This window comes from Alternaria arborescens (genome assembly GCF_004154835.1).
Source record: "Alternaria arborescens strain FERA 675 chromosome Unknown contig_2, whole genome shotgun sequence".
In the NCBI taxonomy this organism is placed as follows: domain Eukaryota; kingdom Fungi; phylum Ascomycota; class Dothideomycetes; order Pleosporales; family Pleosporaceae; genus Alternaria; species Alternaria arborescens.
In genome coordinates, this window is record NW_021167857.1 from 854,648 (window position 1) to 870,656 (window position 16,009).

The 16,009-nt window shown below is 51.8% G+C and overlaps 8 protein-coding genes across 8 annotated transcripts; 1 reads left to right on the top strand and 7 right to left on the bottom strand.

Moving 5' to 3' along the window:
* Positions 1–346: 346 nt before the first annotated feature.
* Positions 347–1,569, bottom strand: AA0111_g1121 (hypothetical protein; the record flags this gene model as incomplete). Its single annotated transcript, XM_028645049.1, has 4 exons — positions 347–764; positions 816–1,168; positions 1,217–1,345; positions 1,393–1,569. 4 exons carry the CDS (start codon positions 1,567–1,569, stop codon positions 347–349), a joined length of 1,077 nt encoding a protein of 358 aa, XP_028511053.1.
* A 1,552-nt stretch (positions 1,570–3,121) lies between these two features.
* On the bottom strand, positions 3,122–3,553 carry AA0111_g1122 (hypothetical protein; the record flags this gene model as incomplete). Its single annotated transcript, XM_028645060.1, has 1 exon — positions 3,122–3,553. The coding sequence occupies one exon, from the start codon at positions 3,551–3,553 to the stop codon at positions 3,122–3,124; it is 432 nt and encodes a 143-aa protein (XP_028511050.1).
* A 598-nt stretch (positions 3,554–4,151) lies between these two features.
* Positions 4,152–6,337, bottom strand: AA0111_g1123 (hypothetical protein; the record flags this gene model as incomplete). Its single annotated transcript, XM_028645071.1, has 2 exons — positions 4,152–5,719; positions 5,770–6,337. The coding sequence occupies 2 exons, from the start codon at positions 6,335–6,337 to the stop codon at positions 4,152–4,154; spliced, it is 2,136 nt and encodes a 711-aa protein (XP_028511051.1).
* A 504-nt stretch (positions 6,338–6,841) lies between these two features.
* On the bottom strand, positions 6,842–7,978 carry AA0111_g1124 (hypothetical protein; the record flags this gene model as incomplete). Its single annotated transcript, XM_028645082.1, has 1 exon — positions 6,842–7,978. The coding sequence occupies one exon, from the start codon at positions 7,976–7,978 to the stop codon at positions 6,842–6,844; it is 1,137 nt and encodes a 378-aa protein (XP_028511056.1).
* Positions 7,979–8,356: 378 nt separating this feature from the next.
* Positions 8,357–9,790, bottom strand: AA0111_g1125 (hypothetical protein; the record flags this gene model as incomplete). The annotated part of the gene is made up of 2 exons (XM_028645093.1): positions 8,357–9,604; positions 9,674–9,790. The coding sequence occupies 2 exons, from the start codon at positions 9,788–9,790 to the stop codon at positions 8,357–8,359; spliced, it is 1,365 nt and encodes a 454-aa protein (XP_028511057.1).
* Positions 9,791–10,195: 405 nt separating this feature from the next.
* On the top strand, positions 10,196–12,207 carry AA0111_g1126 (hypothetical protein; the record flags this gene model as incomplete). The annotated part of the gene is made up of 6 exons (XM_028645104.1): positions 10,196–10,221; positions 10,271–10,351; positions 10,414–10,886; positions 10,937–11,207; positions 11,258–12,059; positions 12,115–12,207. 6 exons carry the CDS (start codon positions 10,196–10,198, stop codon positions 12,205–12,207), a joined length of 1,746 nt encoding a protein of 581 aa, XP_028511054.1.
* A 185-nt stretch (positions 12,208–12,392) lies between these two features.
* AA0111_g1127 (hypothetical protein) lies at positions 12,393–13,908 on the bottom strand (the record flags this gene model as incomplete). Its single annotated transcript, XM_028645115.1, has 3 exons — positions 12,393–13,188; positions 13,243–13,672; positions 13,737–13,908. The coding sequence occupies 3 exons, from the start codon at positions 13,906–13,908 to the stop codon at positions 12,393–12,395; spliced, it is 1,398 nt and encodes a 465-aa protein (XP_028511055.1).
* Positions 13,909–14,643: 735 nt separating this feature from the next.
* On the bottom strand, positions 14,644–15,731 carry AA0111_g1128 (Peptidoglycan deacetylase; the record flags this gene model as incomplete). The annotated part of the gene is made up of 4 exons (XM_028645126.1): positions 14,644–14,841; positions 14,900–15,028; positions 15,081–15,297; positions 15,349–15,731. The coding sequence occupies 4 exons, from the start codon at positions 15,729–15,731 to the stop codon at positions 14,644–14,646; spliced, it is 927 nt and encodes a 308-aa protein (XP_028511048.1).
* Positions 15,732–16,009: the final 278 nt, after the last annotated feature.

Genomic DNA, 16,009 nt, shown 5'->3' on the forward strand with positions numbered 1-16,009 from the left:
TACCGAGGCGGTGGTTTGGTTTAGGGGTCATGGTGTGCGTGTCGGGAATGCGTATGAGGCTGGTATCTGCGGCTGAAGGTGTGTGCTCAGGTGAGCGAAGGATCACATTCCGAGGGTGACAGTGACGTCACAAGCACGTCTTCCCGCTCGAGCGTAACTCTGCTTGGACGTCCATAACAACCGACGGCGTACCTCCACCGTGACACTCTTCTATCCCAAGCCTTGCAGTGGCGTCTTTCGTTATCTGAGGGCTCATGTGCTACGCGCCTGCTTCGTGCATCAACGTCGCGAACCTCGGTACCGCTCTGGGTTACAGCTGAGTCGATTCTTTGCCCTAATTACACAATTATAATCGATCGAGATTGTACTCCTTTGTTACTTTAATCTCATTCGCTCCCAATGAACTCAACCTCTCGGCAGGATCCGATTCGCTGCTCAACGTGACGAAAGTAGCCGCCTGTGGTTTTGCGCTCTGCGGCATCCATTGCGAAGGTGGTGCGTTGAGGTTTGATGTTGACGAGCCGTTGCTTGCTGTCCGGAATTTCATCCGCCGTAGACCAATACTCTCGTCGGTGGCGAGTGGGGGAGTTCGGCGCCACGTTGGTAGTGACCTGACATTAGGTACGCAGCAGCAGACAATACCGACAGCGACTTCAATTGGGGAGAAACAGACGCGCCACCATGATGCGCCAATCGGGTCTTCGTCAACGTTGCCGAAAACATCAATCGCACAGTCGATGCGAAGGACAGCCAGAATTGTGCAACTGCGCGGTGTCAGTAAGGGCTGCTCGGATCGAACAGTAGGTTTCACTTACAAGCATCCGAGGAGAAATAAAACCATCACCCACAGCTTCTTCTTCCCCGACAGGTCTGCTGCTGCTACGACAGGCAATGGAGCAAAGAGGATGACACTGTTGAAGAAGACGTGCAACGAGCCGATGATGATGCACGACTTCTTGCTCTGCAGCTTACACTCTCCAGGGGGATGGCACATGCTGATCCAACCCGCGAGCGACCAAATATACCAGATCGCGATGAGCGCTATAGACACATAACAGGCTATGCGGGCAAACACTCTCTTCTCGTATAGCCGGAGGTAGGATTTCGCGAAGCCCAACTGCACGGTTGCAATCGATGTAGCCCAGCAGATGTCAAGTGCGAACTGCATCTTCAATGCCTGTTAGCAAAACTCTGATGGACGTCAGGCCAAACATACCCGCAGCCAGAATCGCTCCACAACGTCAAAGTTCTTAGTCGGATCCGCCTTGATCTGATCGCTCGTCAAGCCTTCTCCACCCAGGAATACTAGCACGTAGACTAAAGCAACTACGACGAAGCTCATAGCCTGCGAGATGTCAGCATCGATCCGCAACCGAGGTCCTGCAGTCCTACCAGAGCAGCCAGCATCAACGCATCTTCGCCCAAGGTATTGACCCTTCGAACACTCCTTGTGTACCATCTCGCTGCTACCACCGCCGCCGCAACCACAAAGCATATGGTAGGCGCGATCAGCAACGCAAGTTGCTTGCCATTCACGATATCGAAACGATCTGAGTTCTTCCCCGCCATGGTCAATATTATCCACCTCTTCTTCACTTCACCGCATACCGGGCGCACGTCAAAGTCGTCAAAGTCGTCGAGAGAGGGGCGATGCTGGAACCAGGATTAGAAAAGCCCCGAGCGGAGCGAACGTATGTAGATAAAGCCAAAGAGGCGATCCTCCCAGTTGCCCGGTCCAGAGCACGGAGCTGTCATGCACTATGCTCGTTGAGTCCACCGTCGTCAACGCCTATCTCGCGGGATACCTAGGGTGCCTCAGCCGTGCGGCCCATGCGACATGTCTGCTTACGGCTTTTCGGGAGTCAAGAGTTAGTTAGGGAGCGTAGCGGGGGCCGTGCTCCACGTCGCTGATTTGTTGCACATCAGGCGGTCCGACGCGGAACACGGCCGACCTGCACTAATCCTTGCTAACCATTTACTTCTGATCCAATCGAGTCGCCTTAGGGCAGCACACCAACACGCACCCTTCCATGGGGGGCATGCTCGTCCGGAAACCGATACGGCTAAAATGTACTATGACAAGCAAAAAGTAATATAGGAAGCTGGTATGTCTCTGCGATGTTCTGGTAGGTTTCCCATAGTAGTTTCACTGTCGTCGAGGCGATCGGTTGATCAGAAGTAAGAGGACGCTATGGGCGATCCGCGCATATGTCTGCATCATCACATGCGGGGTTGCCGAAGCGTGGAAGCTGAACACCCCCGGGGGCGATGGTTTGCATCCCCTATCGATCACGCAGCCCCAGGCTGAATACCGCGAACTGAAACAAGCCGCCGCCGAGTCGGCCGTTCTTCGTCGCGTGGCCGCCAGGATTAGGATTCTGTGCAAGCGAGGTGGCGCTTCTATCGTGACCCAGAACACGGACTTCACCTAGCGACAAGTTTGTAAGTTTACTTCCCAGATCGTGCACTCCCGCAGCCCAAAGGAACAGCGTTCATCCGAGCAAGTTAATTAGTTCTCAAACCTCAACAGTGCCACGGTCTCGCCCAACGCCAGAGAAAAGCCTCGAGGACGTTTTCCTTTGATTTTGTGGCGGCCCGATCGTGCACCGAATAAATCTCCGACGTTATACCGTATGCACACGCGTGCGACGGGAGAGTTTCCAAAATGACGTTCTGGAATCAGGCCATATAAAACCATATCTAGGATTTCTCCCGGCCATTTGCTGCCTTATTGTTTCGGCCTAAACTTTCCTATTGACGTCACTCTTGATATCGAATATCGGCATAGGATAAACATCGGGCAATGCAGACGCCCATCACAACAGCGCAGTGCGGAGTAGGAGTGAGTGACGGACATCACGTGCATTGCTTATCTGGTACAATCACAGCGAACCTTGGAACAGAGCACTCAGGGGAGCAAGCGAGCGAATGCGAAGTGATGAATTCCAAACCACCTATACCACGTTACGTGAAAATCATGCGTAGAGACCCTCGTTACCGTTAAAAGAGAGAACCATAAACCCAATAATCCACCCAGGAGGTCCTCATAGACTCGTCAACCAGTGTACACAAACGCCAAAGCGTAGCGAGGAGGTTCTCGCACAATCCCAAAATCCCAACCCTAAAACCATCCTACTACTCTGCCATCAGAGAAGTCTGGCTGGCAACGTTGGCGTACGCTTTTGGGGAAGAGTTCGATCCTGCACATTGGGCAGGAGTTGCTGTCCTTTAGCCATGTGTCGATGCATGTCTTGCCGAAAACGTGACCGCAGGCATTTAGCCTTGCTCCGATTTGTTCCTCTTCATTGTGGTGGCGATGAGGGTATTGATGGCGGTGGATGTCGGAGATGTCTTGATATGTGTCGACTTCGTCGTCGAGCAGTCTTCGTTCAGCTTTGGTCAGAGGCTTATGGGCAGTCTCTGATGCCTCGCAAGCGAGGTCTTTCAGGCAGATGCTGCAGCAATCTGCTTTGGTGGAGGTTGTGAGGTAGGGAGCCAAGCCGGACTTCTCGAAGGTAGCCTTGTCGGCGTAGACGGGTTTGGTCGAAGGCATGTTGATGATGTTGATGATGATATGGTAAGATGTCTTGGGTAGACGTAGTGGTAGTGGTTGTAGTGTTGTCTGAAGATAGCTGGGATGGTATACTGAGATGATCTTCGAATCCTAGGCTTTTGGAGTTATGACTTTTGCTGATGAAAGAAAAGAGAAGAGAAGGGACAGAGAGGACAGCTTTTATTGCGAACGAGCGAGGAAAGCACAGGCGATGATCTCGGGCGCGGCATCTGAACCATACTGTGAGTCGACACGAGCAGGTCCATGCATCCTATATCCTTTACGTTATTGTAAGCAGAAGTCCGCGGTACCTACCAAGAGTATCACGATACTGTGCCTCAACGGAGCTTTATGGAGATAAGCGAGCATATCAGATGCTAGATAATCACTCCAGGGTCCATCAAAACATCAACCAAGGGTCCAAGATCCACTGCGGCATTCTACCCCGGAGGTTTATGCTCACTAGCTGCCCCGTGAGAAGACGGATGTATTCACTATAAGTTAGACAACAGTTCTATGCTGCTCATCATTACATCAACACAGGCAAATTTCGACATCAGCAAAGATAACAAAGATTGATAACCACTATATACAGGGTCTACAGAGTCTCAAACTTCCGGTCGCTTAATCGACTCAAGCCTGCAACGGCTCCGAATGCGATTCTGCCTACACTATCCGTTGGTCTTTCATCCCCAACGAATCCCGGGCAAGCAGCCATGGTCTGCTTCCACTGTCTATGTCCCTCCGCGGCGCTCAAGATATCTGCATGGACCGTCCCGGCCTTGACCATTACCTCCCCACCCAGCCATGGCACAAACGGCTTTCCGTAAACGGCATAGATGGCGAGCACTAGTAGCCCGAGGAGATGAAGACCGAGAAAGATGGAGCCAATGATGATTTCCACAATCGTTATCTTGTTCTTGCTGATTGTGATGCCTTGGTCAGCAACCACTGCCCGCCTTGCATCGTAAGACAGAGTGTACCCTCTGGCTTGATCCAGCCAGTCCTTGTTAGCGAGGTAAGCGCCCACAGTGAACGCTTCTCTTGCAGTGGTCTCTTGCGAAAACCAGTTTACAAAACTATTCACTTCTCCGATAATGTAGTCTTCATCCCTGTGGTCAGAGTCTTGATCACATTCCCTCGTGCTTGTAAAAGCAAAGGAAAGAGGCATAGATGAGTCGCAATTTGAGCTCCAGGGCGTATACCATGCATCGTATTCGGCATCGTACACCTTGGTTCGATTGATTACGAAAGCGGATGGGTTCGAAACGCGTTTCTCGATGTAAGAGCCTTCACCAAAGAGGGCTAGTCCAAGCGTAGTCAGAGGACCGATATGGTTTCCTATCCTCTGTGTGACGTTTCCAGCATAGCTGCCGTTGGTATCCCGAACTGCCAGGCCTTTGTCCCAACTACTGTCTCTCGAGCCCCAGTCGTCGATGCGTGGCAGTGAACAATTGTCGAGCAAGGGCCCGGCGCGATTCCCATTCTTGGCAGACGGAAGCTCGAAGTAACCTAATGACGTTTGGGCAGTTATTTTGTAGTAGAGGGGGCTTTCTTCGTATCGTGCTGTTACATTAAGATAGAGCTCTTCTGTGATATCCTGCCGATTGTGTGTAGCTTGCCAGGGTGTGTCGCTAATATTGGTAGGCATGCAAGCCGTTAGATCGACATCGTAGGCCCCAGGACGATGTGAGTGATACTCTGCAAAGAATACACCTTCTTTGTCACGAACACACTCGCTTGGCCATTCGGCAGCAGTCATGTTCGTATATGTAACCGTTGTGTTGATGCGCGGCACATACTGAAGCTCCTTGTAGACACCGGTGTTGTAGTCCGATGGTAAGGGTGTGAACCAAAGGTCTGGATAATCGGAATCGGCGATGATCTGGAAATCTCTCCGATAATCGTGATAACGGCACTGAGTTGGATTTCGACACATGCCATCACCCTCCGGCTTGACCCAGAGGAAGGGTTCATAATGGTTCTCCGTAATCGATTCCAGGATGCTACGGAGTTGAATGACCCTAGGCGTGGGGTATCTATCACTACTGCTGATTAAAGCAGGCAGATCAGGGACATAGTGGTTATTATATCTGGTTTCCTCAGACGGCATCTGTGCGGGGGTGATCCGAACAAAGATTCCTTGAAGGATCTGGAAGATCACACCTAAGTTTAGGTCAGCATAGGCTTCCTACTGATATCCACGCAACACATACCGACCAACGTCAACCCAAAGGCGATGTATAATGGTAGACTTCCTACTTTGGAATACATAGTCCATATGCGTGGACTGATCCAGCCTTGGTCTGCGAGCGCCATGGTCTGGCGAAGGTTCAATTTCGTTCTTGCGCCGCCCGTTTGGATGAAAGAAGCCAGAGCCATTGAACAAATTGCCGATGTGATGGGAATAGTGATTAGTGCGACGACTACCTGTATGATCTGCGCTGCCCTGATGGCGTTCTCGTGTTTAGTCAAGATAGCATCCAGCTCCTTTCTGTAGCCATCTTGGTTCCCATAATCCTGCTTGCTTCCAATCGGCCGCTTGCTCGCAATGCAAAAAACGGCCCATGTGAAAGCGGAGAGCGCGGCGTAGAATATGAAGACTACCAGCGGCCACAGCGATGTGTGTAGATGTCTGACCACTGGTTCGCGAACAGTCCTGGAGGACGCTCTTGACAAAAATGTCGGCTCATGAGTGGCTTCTGGGACCTTTGGAGCGACCGTGTTCACGTGGGCTGTCTCTTGCCTCACTCTTTGCATTTCGTGCAGTTCTCTTTCTTCCATGTTTGCTGAGGTAGGTTCGATAATGAAGAATCCGACGATTCTTACATTCTGGGCTGTACAGGTGATGCGACAGGTTTATTAGACTACAGAAATGCCTGTGGCACAGCAACGTTTGTCGTGAGTGCCAAGCCTTGGCTCTCGTATCGATACAAATTTGGTATTGATGCTGGGGGCCGTACCGGGTAGCGGCACGGGAGGACCTGATCTTCAGTCGTCGCACCGGGGTTTGGGAGGCATACTCTAAACACCAAACTTGGTGTCAGTACACAGAAAATATCGACGACATGTGAAAAGGAATTTTCTTAGACTTGTCTGCACCAGATTGTGGCCTTACTTAGCACGTTGTAGTTAGGCGTACCTAGGTACAATCTCCAGGTCAGCCGCTTGCGAGTCTCGGGGCGTATTTGCTGTTTCTGCATGTTCAGCCTTACAGAGCAAATTACGAGGCATCCCATCGGTCGTCAGGCCAGGCGAGGTTAGAGTGTGGTGTTTTCGGCACGCGATTCATTTCTTCGCAACCACAATAACGCCACGCATGACTCCGGTCCTTCCCCACCAGCTAAACATGGTCTTCGCAACACCGAAGCGTCCTATGCCGAGGCCTACCATTTTGAGTCTACTGTCTTGCTCTGTGAGAAATAGTGCTAGTGGCGCGAAGACATGCTCCGATATATCCATGATAGTTATGGCCTCAGACTTGTATCCCACGTGCTCGAGCTTCGAGCGGTACTCCTGCGGTGTGCTAAAGTTTGCCCAAGGAGCGCCCATGAGTGCAGTGAGAAGACGAAGCATAGTCTTCTGGGTCCATGTTGCGGTTGGAGAAAGGCACAGATCGAAGCCCATGTAGTTGGCTTCGAGTTCCGAGTAAGCGTGTTCGATGATAGGCCAACGTGATGGCGAGAAATGGTACGCTGTGTCCAATGCTAACACCCACCGCTCATCTGAACTCGCTCTTGCTAGTCGTATTGAGTTTTTTAATCCTTCATTCCATGATGTGGGTTTTGACGCATCGGCGCAGAAGAGCGATATCGTGGAGCCTTTGTTATGCTTGAATTCTTCAACTCGCTCCGACGCAAATCGCGCCTGCGATTCGTCTTTTGTGATCCCAATATAATGGTCAAACGTAGCACATCGCTCTCGTTCGTCCCACCAGTCTTTATCGCACGCTCGTATAGGTTCTTTGCTCATGAGATAGATGGTCTGATCTCCGCATCCGAAGCCTAGGTCGAGCAGGAATCTTCTTCGTTGCGTTTGTCCTTCGTCGTTGGACAATCCTGCCTCGGCAAGTACAACTTTCAAAAGATCGCGACATGCTTCGCTCAATGTCTTGGAAGCAGGAGGGCTTTTCCAATAGCCCATATTCATCCACATGGCGGTTGGAACTTGCAGATGCAGCCGCCCATGTTGCAAACCATAGATCGAAGCTTTTTCTTTTTCTTTCCTCTGTGTACGTTTCATTATCCAGTAGAATGCAGCGGCCAGCCATACTCCAAATATCTGCATGGATCTTTGGTCGTCCATACCCAGTTTGCCAGACGAAGTACTTTCGTGCGAACCCAAGCTGCGGATGTAGGCTTGTATGACGCCGGATAGCGCGAAACCGGTGAAGATAGTGTAGCCAAAGAATAGTCTATCCCACATTGCTGTTTGGCGTGTTGAGGTGATTGGGTGGATAAAGACTTGACAAGCGGGTGAGATCTCGGGAAGCTTCAACGGGCAGTGACGCTAACCGGTTCAAGCGAACATGTATGACGAGGTGCACATACAGCTGACAATGTGTCAGCAAGTTAAGAAGACTGCACATTGCGCACTTTAATGTCGGAAAGCTTTGAACTCATTTTCAAGTCTATGGATTTGTTCTGTAATGGAAGTGGACATGTCAACATGCCTGGGTATCTACTCTATCGGACCATCTACCGTGCTACGAAAAAGCTTGTTGTATCCAGCAGGAGCACCGGGCTCAACCTGAGTGCTCTTTGACAGTAAGGTACAAGCTAGAGACTCAAGCCTTTTTATTGTTTACTGATGCCTCCACGGCACCTTGACATCGAGCGCATCGGCAACCCGCATGGCTGATATAACACAGCCCTCTAGGAGGACCATGCCATCCCAACACCAGCCGCCCACCAGCCATACGTTATCCTCGCCGTTCCTCCAACGCGGCACTGATTTGTCATCCGCACTGAAATTCGAACCGACGTCGAAGATGGCATTGACGATGCGCTGGCTTTCTGGGCTGCGGAGAACGCGCGTGAACTTGCTCCGTTGAGTTACATGTTGCTGCTCGAGAGGTGTGAAAGGGCAGGTTGTCACGACGACACCGCAGGGCTGGAGATGATGCGACTCAGTCACAGGCGTATCGGTGGTGGATGTGTTGAGATGGATGAGCTGGGCGCCTTTCCTGTCGTTCTTGTTGAGGTCGCTCCCGTGCAGCACTGCCCAGTCTGTATGGACGACGCTCTCCACAACGGCGGTTGGTATGCGCTGCATATGGTGTTGGAGGGGTCTGAAGATACGGCCCACGACGTCTGGAGCAACAGCCAAAATCACTTTGTCGAAGTACTCGGTTGTCGTCTCCGTGTCCGATGCACCGCACCACGATATCCGAACCCCCTTTTCGAAAGGCTCCACTGCCGTGACGGTGGCATTGAGGGTAACGTCGATACCTTTTACTAGGCGTTCCTGTACCCCTCCCACGCCGTCTGATACGGTATAGTGCGGCGCGCCATGAGTCCTCCGCTTGTATCCGATGATGTCGCTGGCGGGAAAAGCGAGCAGCGAATCGTGAGGACAGGTAGACACGCTCGATAAGAGTGGGAGCAAGTAGTAGGTGGTGAAGTAGCGCGGGCAATATGTGCGGTCCAGGTACTGCTGCAGCGTCTCGGATTGTCTCGGCCCGATAAAGACACAGCAAAAGGTAAACCACGTATACGAGAAGGCTAGGTATAGGCATTGCATCAGGTACACGACAATGCCGACCCCGCTGGACCGGGGCGCAAGCTGGTGAAGGTTGGATGCGTGTGTGAAGTACGACCTGTCACGGCGACCAGGTGCAATGGCCTCGGATTTGGCATCTTGGCTCACTGCGAATTCGAAGAGGAACGGCTGCGAGTGGTAGGATATGCGCAGGTAGTCGTACAGGGCCTTGAGGTTGTTGTAGTAGCCGCCTGCAAAGGCGCGCATGGGCAGATCCACGCGGGTCGAAGCATCCTTGGCGGCAGCATCGGGGAGGGAGATGGAGGCGGCGTCGAGGGAGAGGGTTTTTCCCTAGAATTACTTTTGTCAGTGGAGGCCCCAGAGAGAGTGGGCATGGGCGTGGGCGTCAGGCGTCCCTACCGACTCGAAGACCCTGACGGCATATCTTTGGCGGACGTCGTGGAACAATAGGTTCGCGCTAACAAGCCCAGCAAGGCCCGACCCTATTATTGCGACTCTCTCGCGCGGGTGCTCCATGTTGGAACGATGGTAGGCGTCAGCTGTGGAGAGCTGTCGTGTTGTTGTCTAGCAAAACATGACGTGAAATCGACGTTTGGCCTCGGCTGCAGCGCTGCAGTCTCAGATCGTTACGGACGTTAATCGACACCGGGCAACCCCATGGCCGCGGCGGCTAAGCTCGAATAGAACAAAGTGCATTGAGGCACAAATGCACGCCGTAGGGTCGCGCATCCTGTCTTGATGTCATGGTAGAATTGGGACGTGATGATTGGCCACCCAAGCGTGACCACCGCGTCCCTTGCAGCGTTAGCCACGCGACAAGTGCACCTCCACGCTCTGTAACACAACCCTCTGTGTCACCGTCAAAGATATCCTAAGAGCCCGCCGAATGTGAAGATGTCAGGGACCGACAACCCCCCCGCCATGCGAGTCGCCGTCATTGGGGCTGGGTACGCCCGCCATTCCGACCCTGAATATCACATGCTAATGAAGCCAAAGTCCCGGTGGATTGACAACCCTAAAGACGTTGCTCGAGGCATCGACACCTGAGCGGCCGATAGAGGCTGTCTTGTTCGAAGCGTAAGCATACTCTGCCTGGTCTGAATTGGATCAACTATCACGTGGACTGACATCCTCCCCAGCGAAGACAACATTGGAGGCACCTTCCACTACCGCGCCTACGAGAACGCTGAGCTGGTATCATCCAAGCAACTAACGACTTTTTCCGATCACCGCTTTCCACTTTCAGCACCTGACCACATCTCGCTTCCGCAATATGTTGCCTACTTGCAGGGCTATGTGGACAAGTTCGATCTACAACCGCTCATGAAGATGGGCTGTAGAGTTAACGAAATCGAACCCATAGCTAAATCAGTCGACCAGAAATGGAAGCACCGTGTCAGGTATGTTGACAAGAACAGTGATGGGAAGGAGCGCACTTTCGACTGCTCCCACGTCGCTGTCTGCACTGGACTGCATGTTGAGCCCAACATTCCCGCTATCCCTGGTATCGAGAACGTCAAAGGCGAAGCGTTTCACTCTTCTGAATACAAGAAGCGGGCGCAGCTTGCGGGCAAAGATGTGCTCATCATGGGTTGCGGAGAGACTGCTATGGGTATGTTACATGCCAGACACATAGCGATAAGTATAGGCTAACATACCCAGATGTCGCTTATGAGGCCATGAAGGGCGATGCAAATTCTGTCACCATGTGCTTCAGAACAGGCTTTCTGTCTTTTCCCAAGGCTCTCTCGCGATTCAAAGTTTTCGGCAAGCAGTTCAAAGGAGGTCTGCCAATTGATGGCCTCATTACCAACCTCTTCGAGACAGCCTACGTGCATCGTGCAATAGCTGCGAGTCGCTTCCGTTGGTTCGTGTCGGACTTCGTCATAAAGCGCGTATTGTGGTTCTTGACTGGTACTCAAGCAGGCATGAAGTGAGCTCTTCTCCGACCATGGCGACCGAGCACATGCTAACCCGATGTAGTCAGCACGTTGGCGCACTGCCACACGATCGTCTAGGCAGAGCTTTCGTATTCCTAAACAAGAGTAGCAAAGCGATGCCATACTTGAACCGGCCATACCAAGAGAAGCACCCTCTTGCTTTCCTTGGTAATGGCTACGTAGATCCGCCCGAAGATGCGCAGTCAAAGAAATGGGTCGACACTTGCACATTCCCCCAGCGAATAGACGAGACAGGCAGGGTAATATTCGAAGAGCGACCAGACCGAAAAGACTGGAGGCGCATGAAGAACACGGAGGTGCGACCTAACTGCGTAGTCTACTGCACTGGCTACAAGCAGTCGTTCTACTTCCTCGATGAATCATACCCCACTGCATCCGACGCTACCATACGCAACATCGTCTCGCCTATAGACACCAGTATATCCTTCATCGGCTTTGTACGGCCAGGTGTCGGCGCCATTCCACCCATTGCCGAGCAACAAGCCATGTGGTGGACAGCGCTCATCACCAAGCAAATGGCCATGCCTACCGACCCTCCACACTACCATCTCCTGTCTAAAGAAAGCTCGCGCATTAAATACGGTGTCGATCATAGCGCGTACATGAGTACGCTTGCGAAAGACTTTGGTGGCGCCCCTGGGTTGCGCGAGTTGTATATGGCCCATGGCCTGAAGGTGCTCCTGGTCTACTGCTTTGGAGCGAGCTTTGTGACCTTCTACAGGCTTGTTGGCCCCTTCAAGAGCGACGTCGCTCCTGAAATCACAAAGACTGAGTTGGCAGAGACAATCCTCCGCAGAGGTATTCTAGGGAACCTGTTCTTCGGTGTAAGTTCTGAACCAGAATTACAGTCAGATATCATATGTACTGACATTATCACAGGTGATACCGATGATCTTCTACGGTTTGATCAACTCTACAGCTCTGATGCTCGAGATGGTTGGTCTGATACCAAAGGAGAAGCCAGTCGTATGAGCACGAATTGCTTGGTGGTCATTGCGGCCTATCACGCTTATAGGAGCCTGCCATGGTGGATGAATAGATAGGAGTAGATGCAAAAGTGTTCGCTAGTGATCTGCATTTTAAATTACGTTACTGACCGAGGGTATCTCTCATACTGCGTTCAAACTACAAACATTTACACAAAACTAAAGAGGTGACTAAGAAGAGTTGCTGTTGTCAGCACAAGAGAAAGCCGAATCGATCAACCCATCTCGGTACGCGTCCTTGATCTGTACAATAACGCCGTAAGTGCCGCCGATCGTCAAGAAGATTGAGATGCCAATCAAGATGACGTGGAGCACGTACATAATCTTCTGCCACCAGTTGCCTTTCCAGTAATCCTGGTGATCGTATATCCAGAGCCAACCAGGCAGTCCCAGCGCCAAAGGAGCAAATGCAATGCTTCCCGCCAGACTGAGCAAGTAGTTGAAAATAGGCACACCAGATGCGATCACGAAACTGATGACCGTCATGAAGGTAACGCAGCCAAGCCAAGTACCCCAGTGTACTGGCGTGTTGGCCTGTAGATGTTTCGAGTTCCTCAGGATACGAACGAAGACGTATTTCGCGCTGACGTGTACGTATAGCGCTCCACTGACACAGAGTCCGATCAGTCCGACTCCATAAGCGACCTTCTTGACCATGGGTCCGGCGCTACCAAGGGAGGGCGATGCGACCCATTTGCCGCACCACTTGTACACGACGAGACTGAAGGAGAGGTACGCGGCTGTGACGAGACCCATGCACCAGTTTACGGCTTTGGCGTACTCGCGTGGGTTGCGCATCTCGGACATGACGGGCAGGAACGCTGATGTACCTGCACCGGAGCAGAAGATAGTCGAGGCAGCTGTAATGCCAGCGGCGAAGGTTGGGTGGCCGATGACGTGGTAGCCGAAGTCGTAGGGTCCAGATTGAGGAGCTGCGGCCGGTCGGTCGAGTGTTGTTACTCCGACGCTGTATACATATTAGTCCACGTGGTCATCTACTATAAATGAAGAGGTTGCTTACACAACGATGAAAACAGCGATGAAAACGGATGAGAAACCCGCCCAAGTGATCCAAGACAGCTTCTCAAATTTCCGCACACTCGCACAGAGACCAATCATGATTGCTGCGATGATGGAGAAGTAGTTTGTGCAGAGCGAGTGTTCGCTCAATGCGTTCAAGGCTGTTGACACACCGACCATACCGGAGGCGCCGACAATGATGAACGCCACGAGGAAGAGGATACCGCTGATCTCCTTGACGACGCGGCCACCAACCAACTGACCCATGTCGGCAATCGAGTGACAGCCTGGGTGGTTGTTACGGAACTGGCCCTGCACCAATGCGCACCAGGTGTTTAGCCCTTGCCATCCAAGCACGTTGATGGCACCGGGGAACGCGCCGAGAGTGTACATGGCGCTAGGGATGGTGAGAACACCTGTTGCAAAGATGACTATAACACGATGATAGTCAGTATGGAACAATTATGATGTAGTTGATTGGATCACATTACTTACGTTTCAGGAAGATGACTGATGTATGAATCCAGTGCACCGTTCGGAAATCCTCGTACCCCTCTCCTCTCTTGAAGATCTCGCCATCGCTCTCGATGTCGACCTTGCCGTTGATGCTTTCGGAGCTAGTGCTCGGTGCTGGTGCGATGATGTCGTCTTGCTTCTCGGTCGACATGTTGGCGGTGGCAGATAATGATGCCAGACTCTGCTGTTAAGCTCAAGCGATGAACTCTGATCTGTCGGTACTTTGGCCACGGTATATATATCCAAGCGTGCATGTATGCCATGCAACGACCTTGTCCTTGCACGGTGCACTGATAGTCGATAACCCGCGTGGTATCAGCACGCGGTATCTTGGAATCCGGGGCATTGTGGGCTGGCAGGATCCACAGCCCCATTGTTTTGGAGGTTGATAGTGGCGATAGAGCGGTGCAGGCGACTCCAACACCTACGCGACTCAGGCGCAGGGGTGTCTCCAATGATACCCCAGCCTCTTGGTACCTGCCACCGAGGATCATCGCAACTCCGACTGATTGCGGAGATTGTGAACTGAGTGGTTTGGAGGTCTTGTATTCGTCTTGGCTGGTATTTGGAGGTACGATTAGTATGTTCGTTGGGTTCGGTATCCTTAGTGTTCACCCTGCAGGTGACTAGTCTTCCATCTGCATCAGCGATTGCGGTTCCCGGGAGATTTTAGCTTTCTAGAACGTAGTTCGTGCGGAGCTAGGCTGTGCATTGCCGTGATCTACCTATCTTACAGAAATGGCCGATAAGTGGCATGGCTCTCTTTTGACGACTACTAATCAATCTTTGACGTACGGCTGCGGTGTAGTAAAATACTATCTTTATGCAACAGTTATTGAGGGAGGAACATCAGATAACTAGTAATGACATGAATTCGAATATCTAACTACTCTTTCAGTTTGAGACCTGCTTCGGCTGGCATGAGTGCTCCCTCGGGTGGTGGGTTCTTCTTTTTGAACTCATCCGCCATCTGTTCCATAGTCACGAACTCAACACCTTCATGCTTCTTGAAGTGCTCGATCAACCTTTCGTGCATCAAGAGTAGATGTGGTCGTCCTGATACGTCAGGGTGGATTGTGATAGGCTAGAGGGTCGCATTAGATCAGTCAATATACCATAGGTATACCTTAGTTGAGACTTACGAAGATGAACTCATCGTATTCGCGGTAGAAGTAGTCGAAGTGATCTCTCCACAAGTCTTCAGTGTCTCGCGCATTGACAAAGCCATGGCTGTTTGGCGAGGATTTGATAAACATGTGAGGTGGCAGATCCTAGTGTCGTCTATTAGCGTGTGGTTTACGTTGTACTGCCGATCGTACATACATCAAGATACCAGTTTGCTGGAATCTCTACCAAGCCAGTCTGTTGGCCTGCAACGAGTGGCTTCATCCAATCTTTGGCTTTCTTCTCGTAGTCAATCTTGGTCCAAGAGTCTCCAGTTCTGAGATAGTAAGGTTGGCAGTCGTGATGGCTCATGCTGTGGTCGTATTCGATACCATAAGAGAGAAGCAGTTCTGCACCTTCGCGACTCGTCTCCCACCTAGGAAGAAAGTTAGCATGGCGGATGGAAGCAATCAATCCATCGACCTACCAGGGCGCAACGCTTCCCCTTGGAGGTTTGCCAGCGAACTCGGTCAACATGCGATATGTCTTGTCAAGCACGTCCCGTTGTTGTTCCATGCTCATATCGACGGGGTTTTCGTGACTGTAACCGTGAAGACCAATCTCGTGCCCAGCGTCACGTACTGCAGCCATATCTTCTGGGAAAGTCTCCAGACTATGGCCTGGAATAAACCATGTGGTCTTCATGTCGTACTTCTTGAACAGCTTCAAGAGGCGCTGCGTACCAACTGTGCCAGCGAACAGACCGCGCGAAATGTCGCTGGTACTGTCTTCTCCGCCATACGATCCAAGCCACCCACATACCGCATCTACGTCGACACCATATGAAATGAGAACGCGCTTCTTTCCCATGATAGCTGTGTTGTGAGGAAAGATGATGATGGTCTGTCGAGTAAGGTGTTGAATCTGTTCACGAGGTCAATGGCAGAAGCTGTCAGCCGGATCTGTGTGGGAGAAACGAGACCACACGGTTGATCCGGCATTACTTCCTCTTAATGCCATGATGCCGACCCTGAAAACCATCGCGGGGTAATTAGCAGATAGAATGGTGCTGGAGCCGGCGGCGGCTTGTGCATTTCGTCATTGGACGTGGCAGCTGGCCCCCCCCTGCCTCCATAACGGCGCGCTCG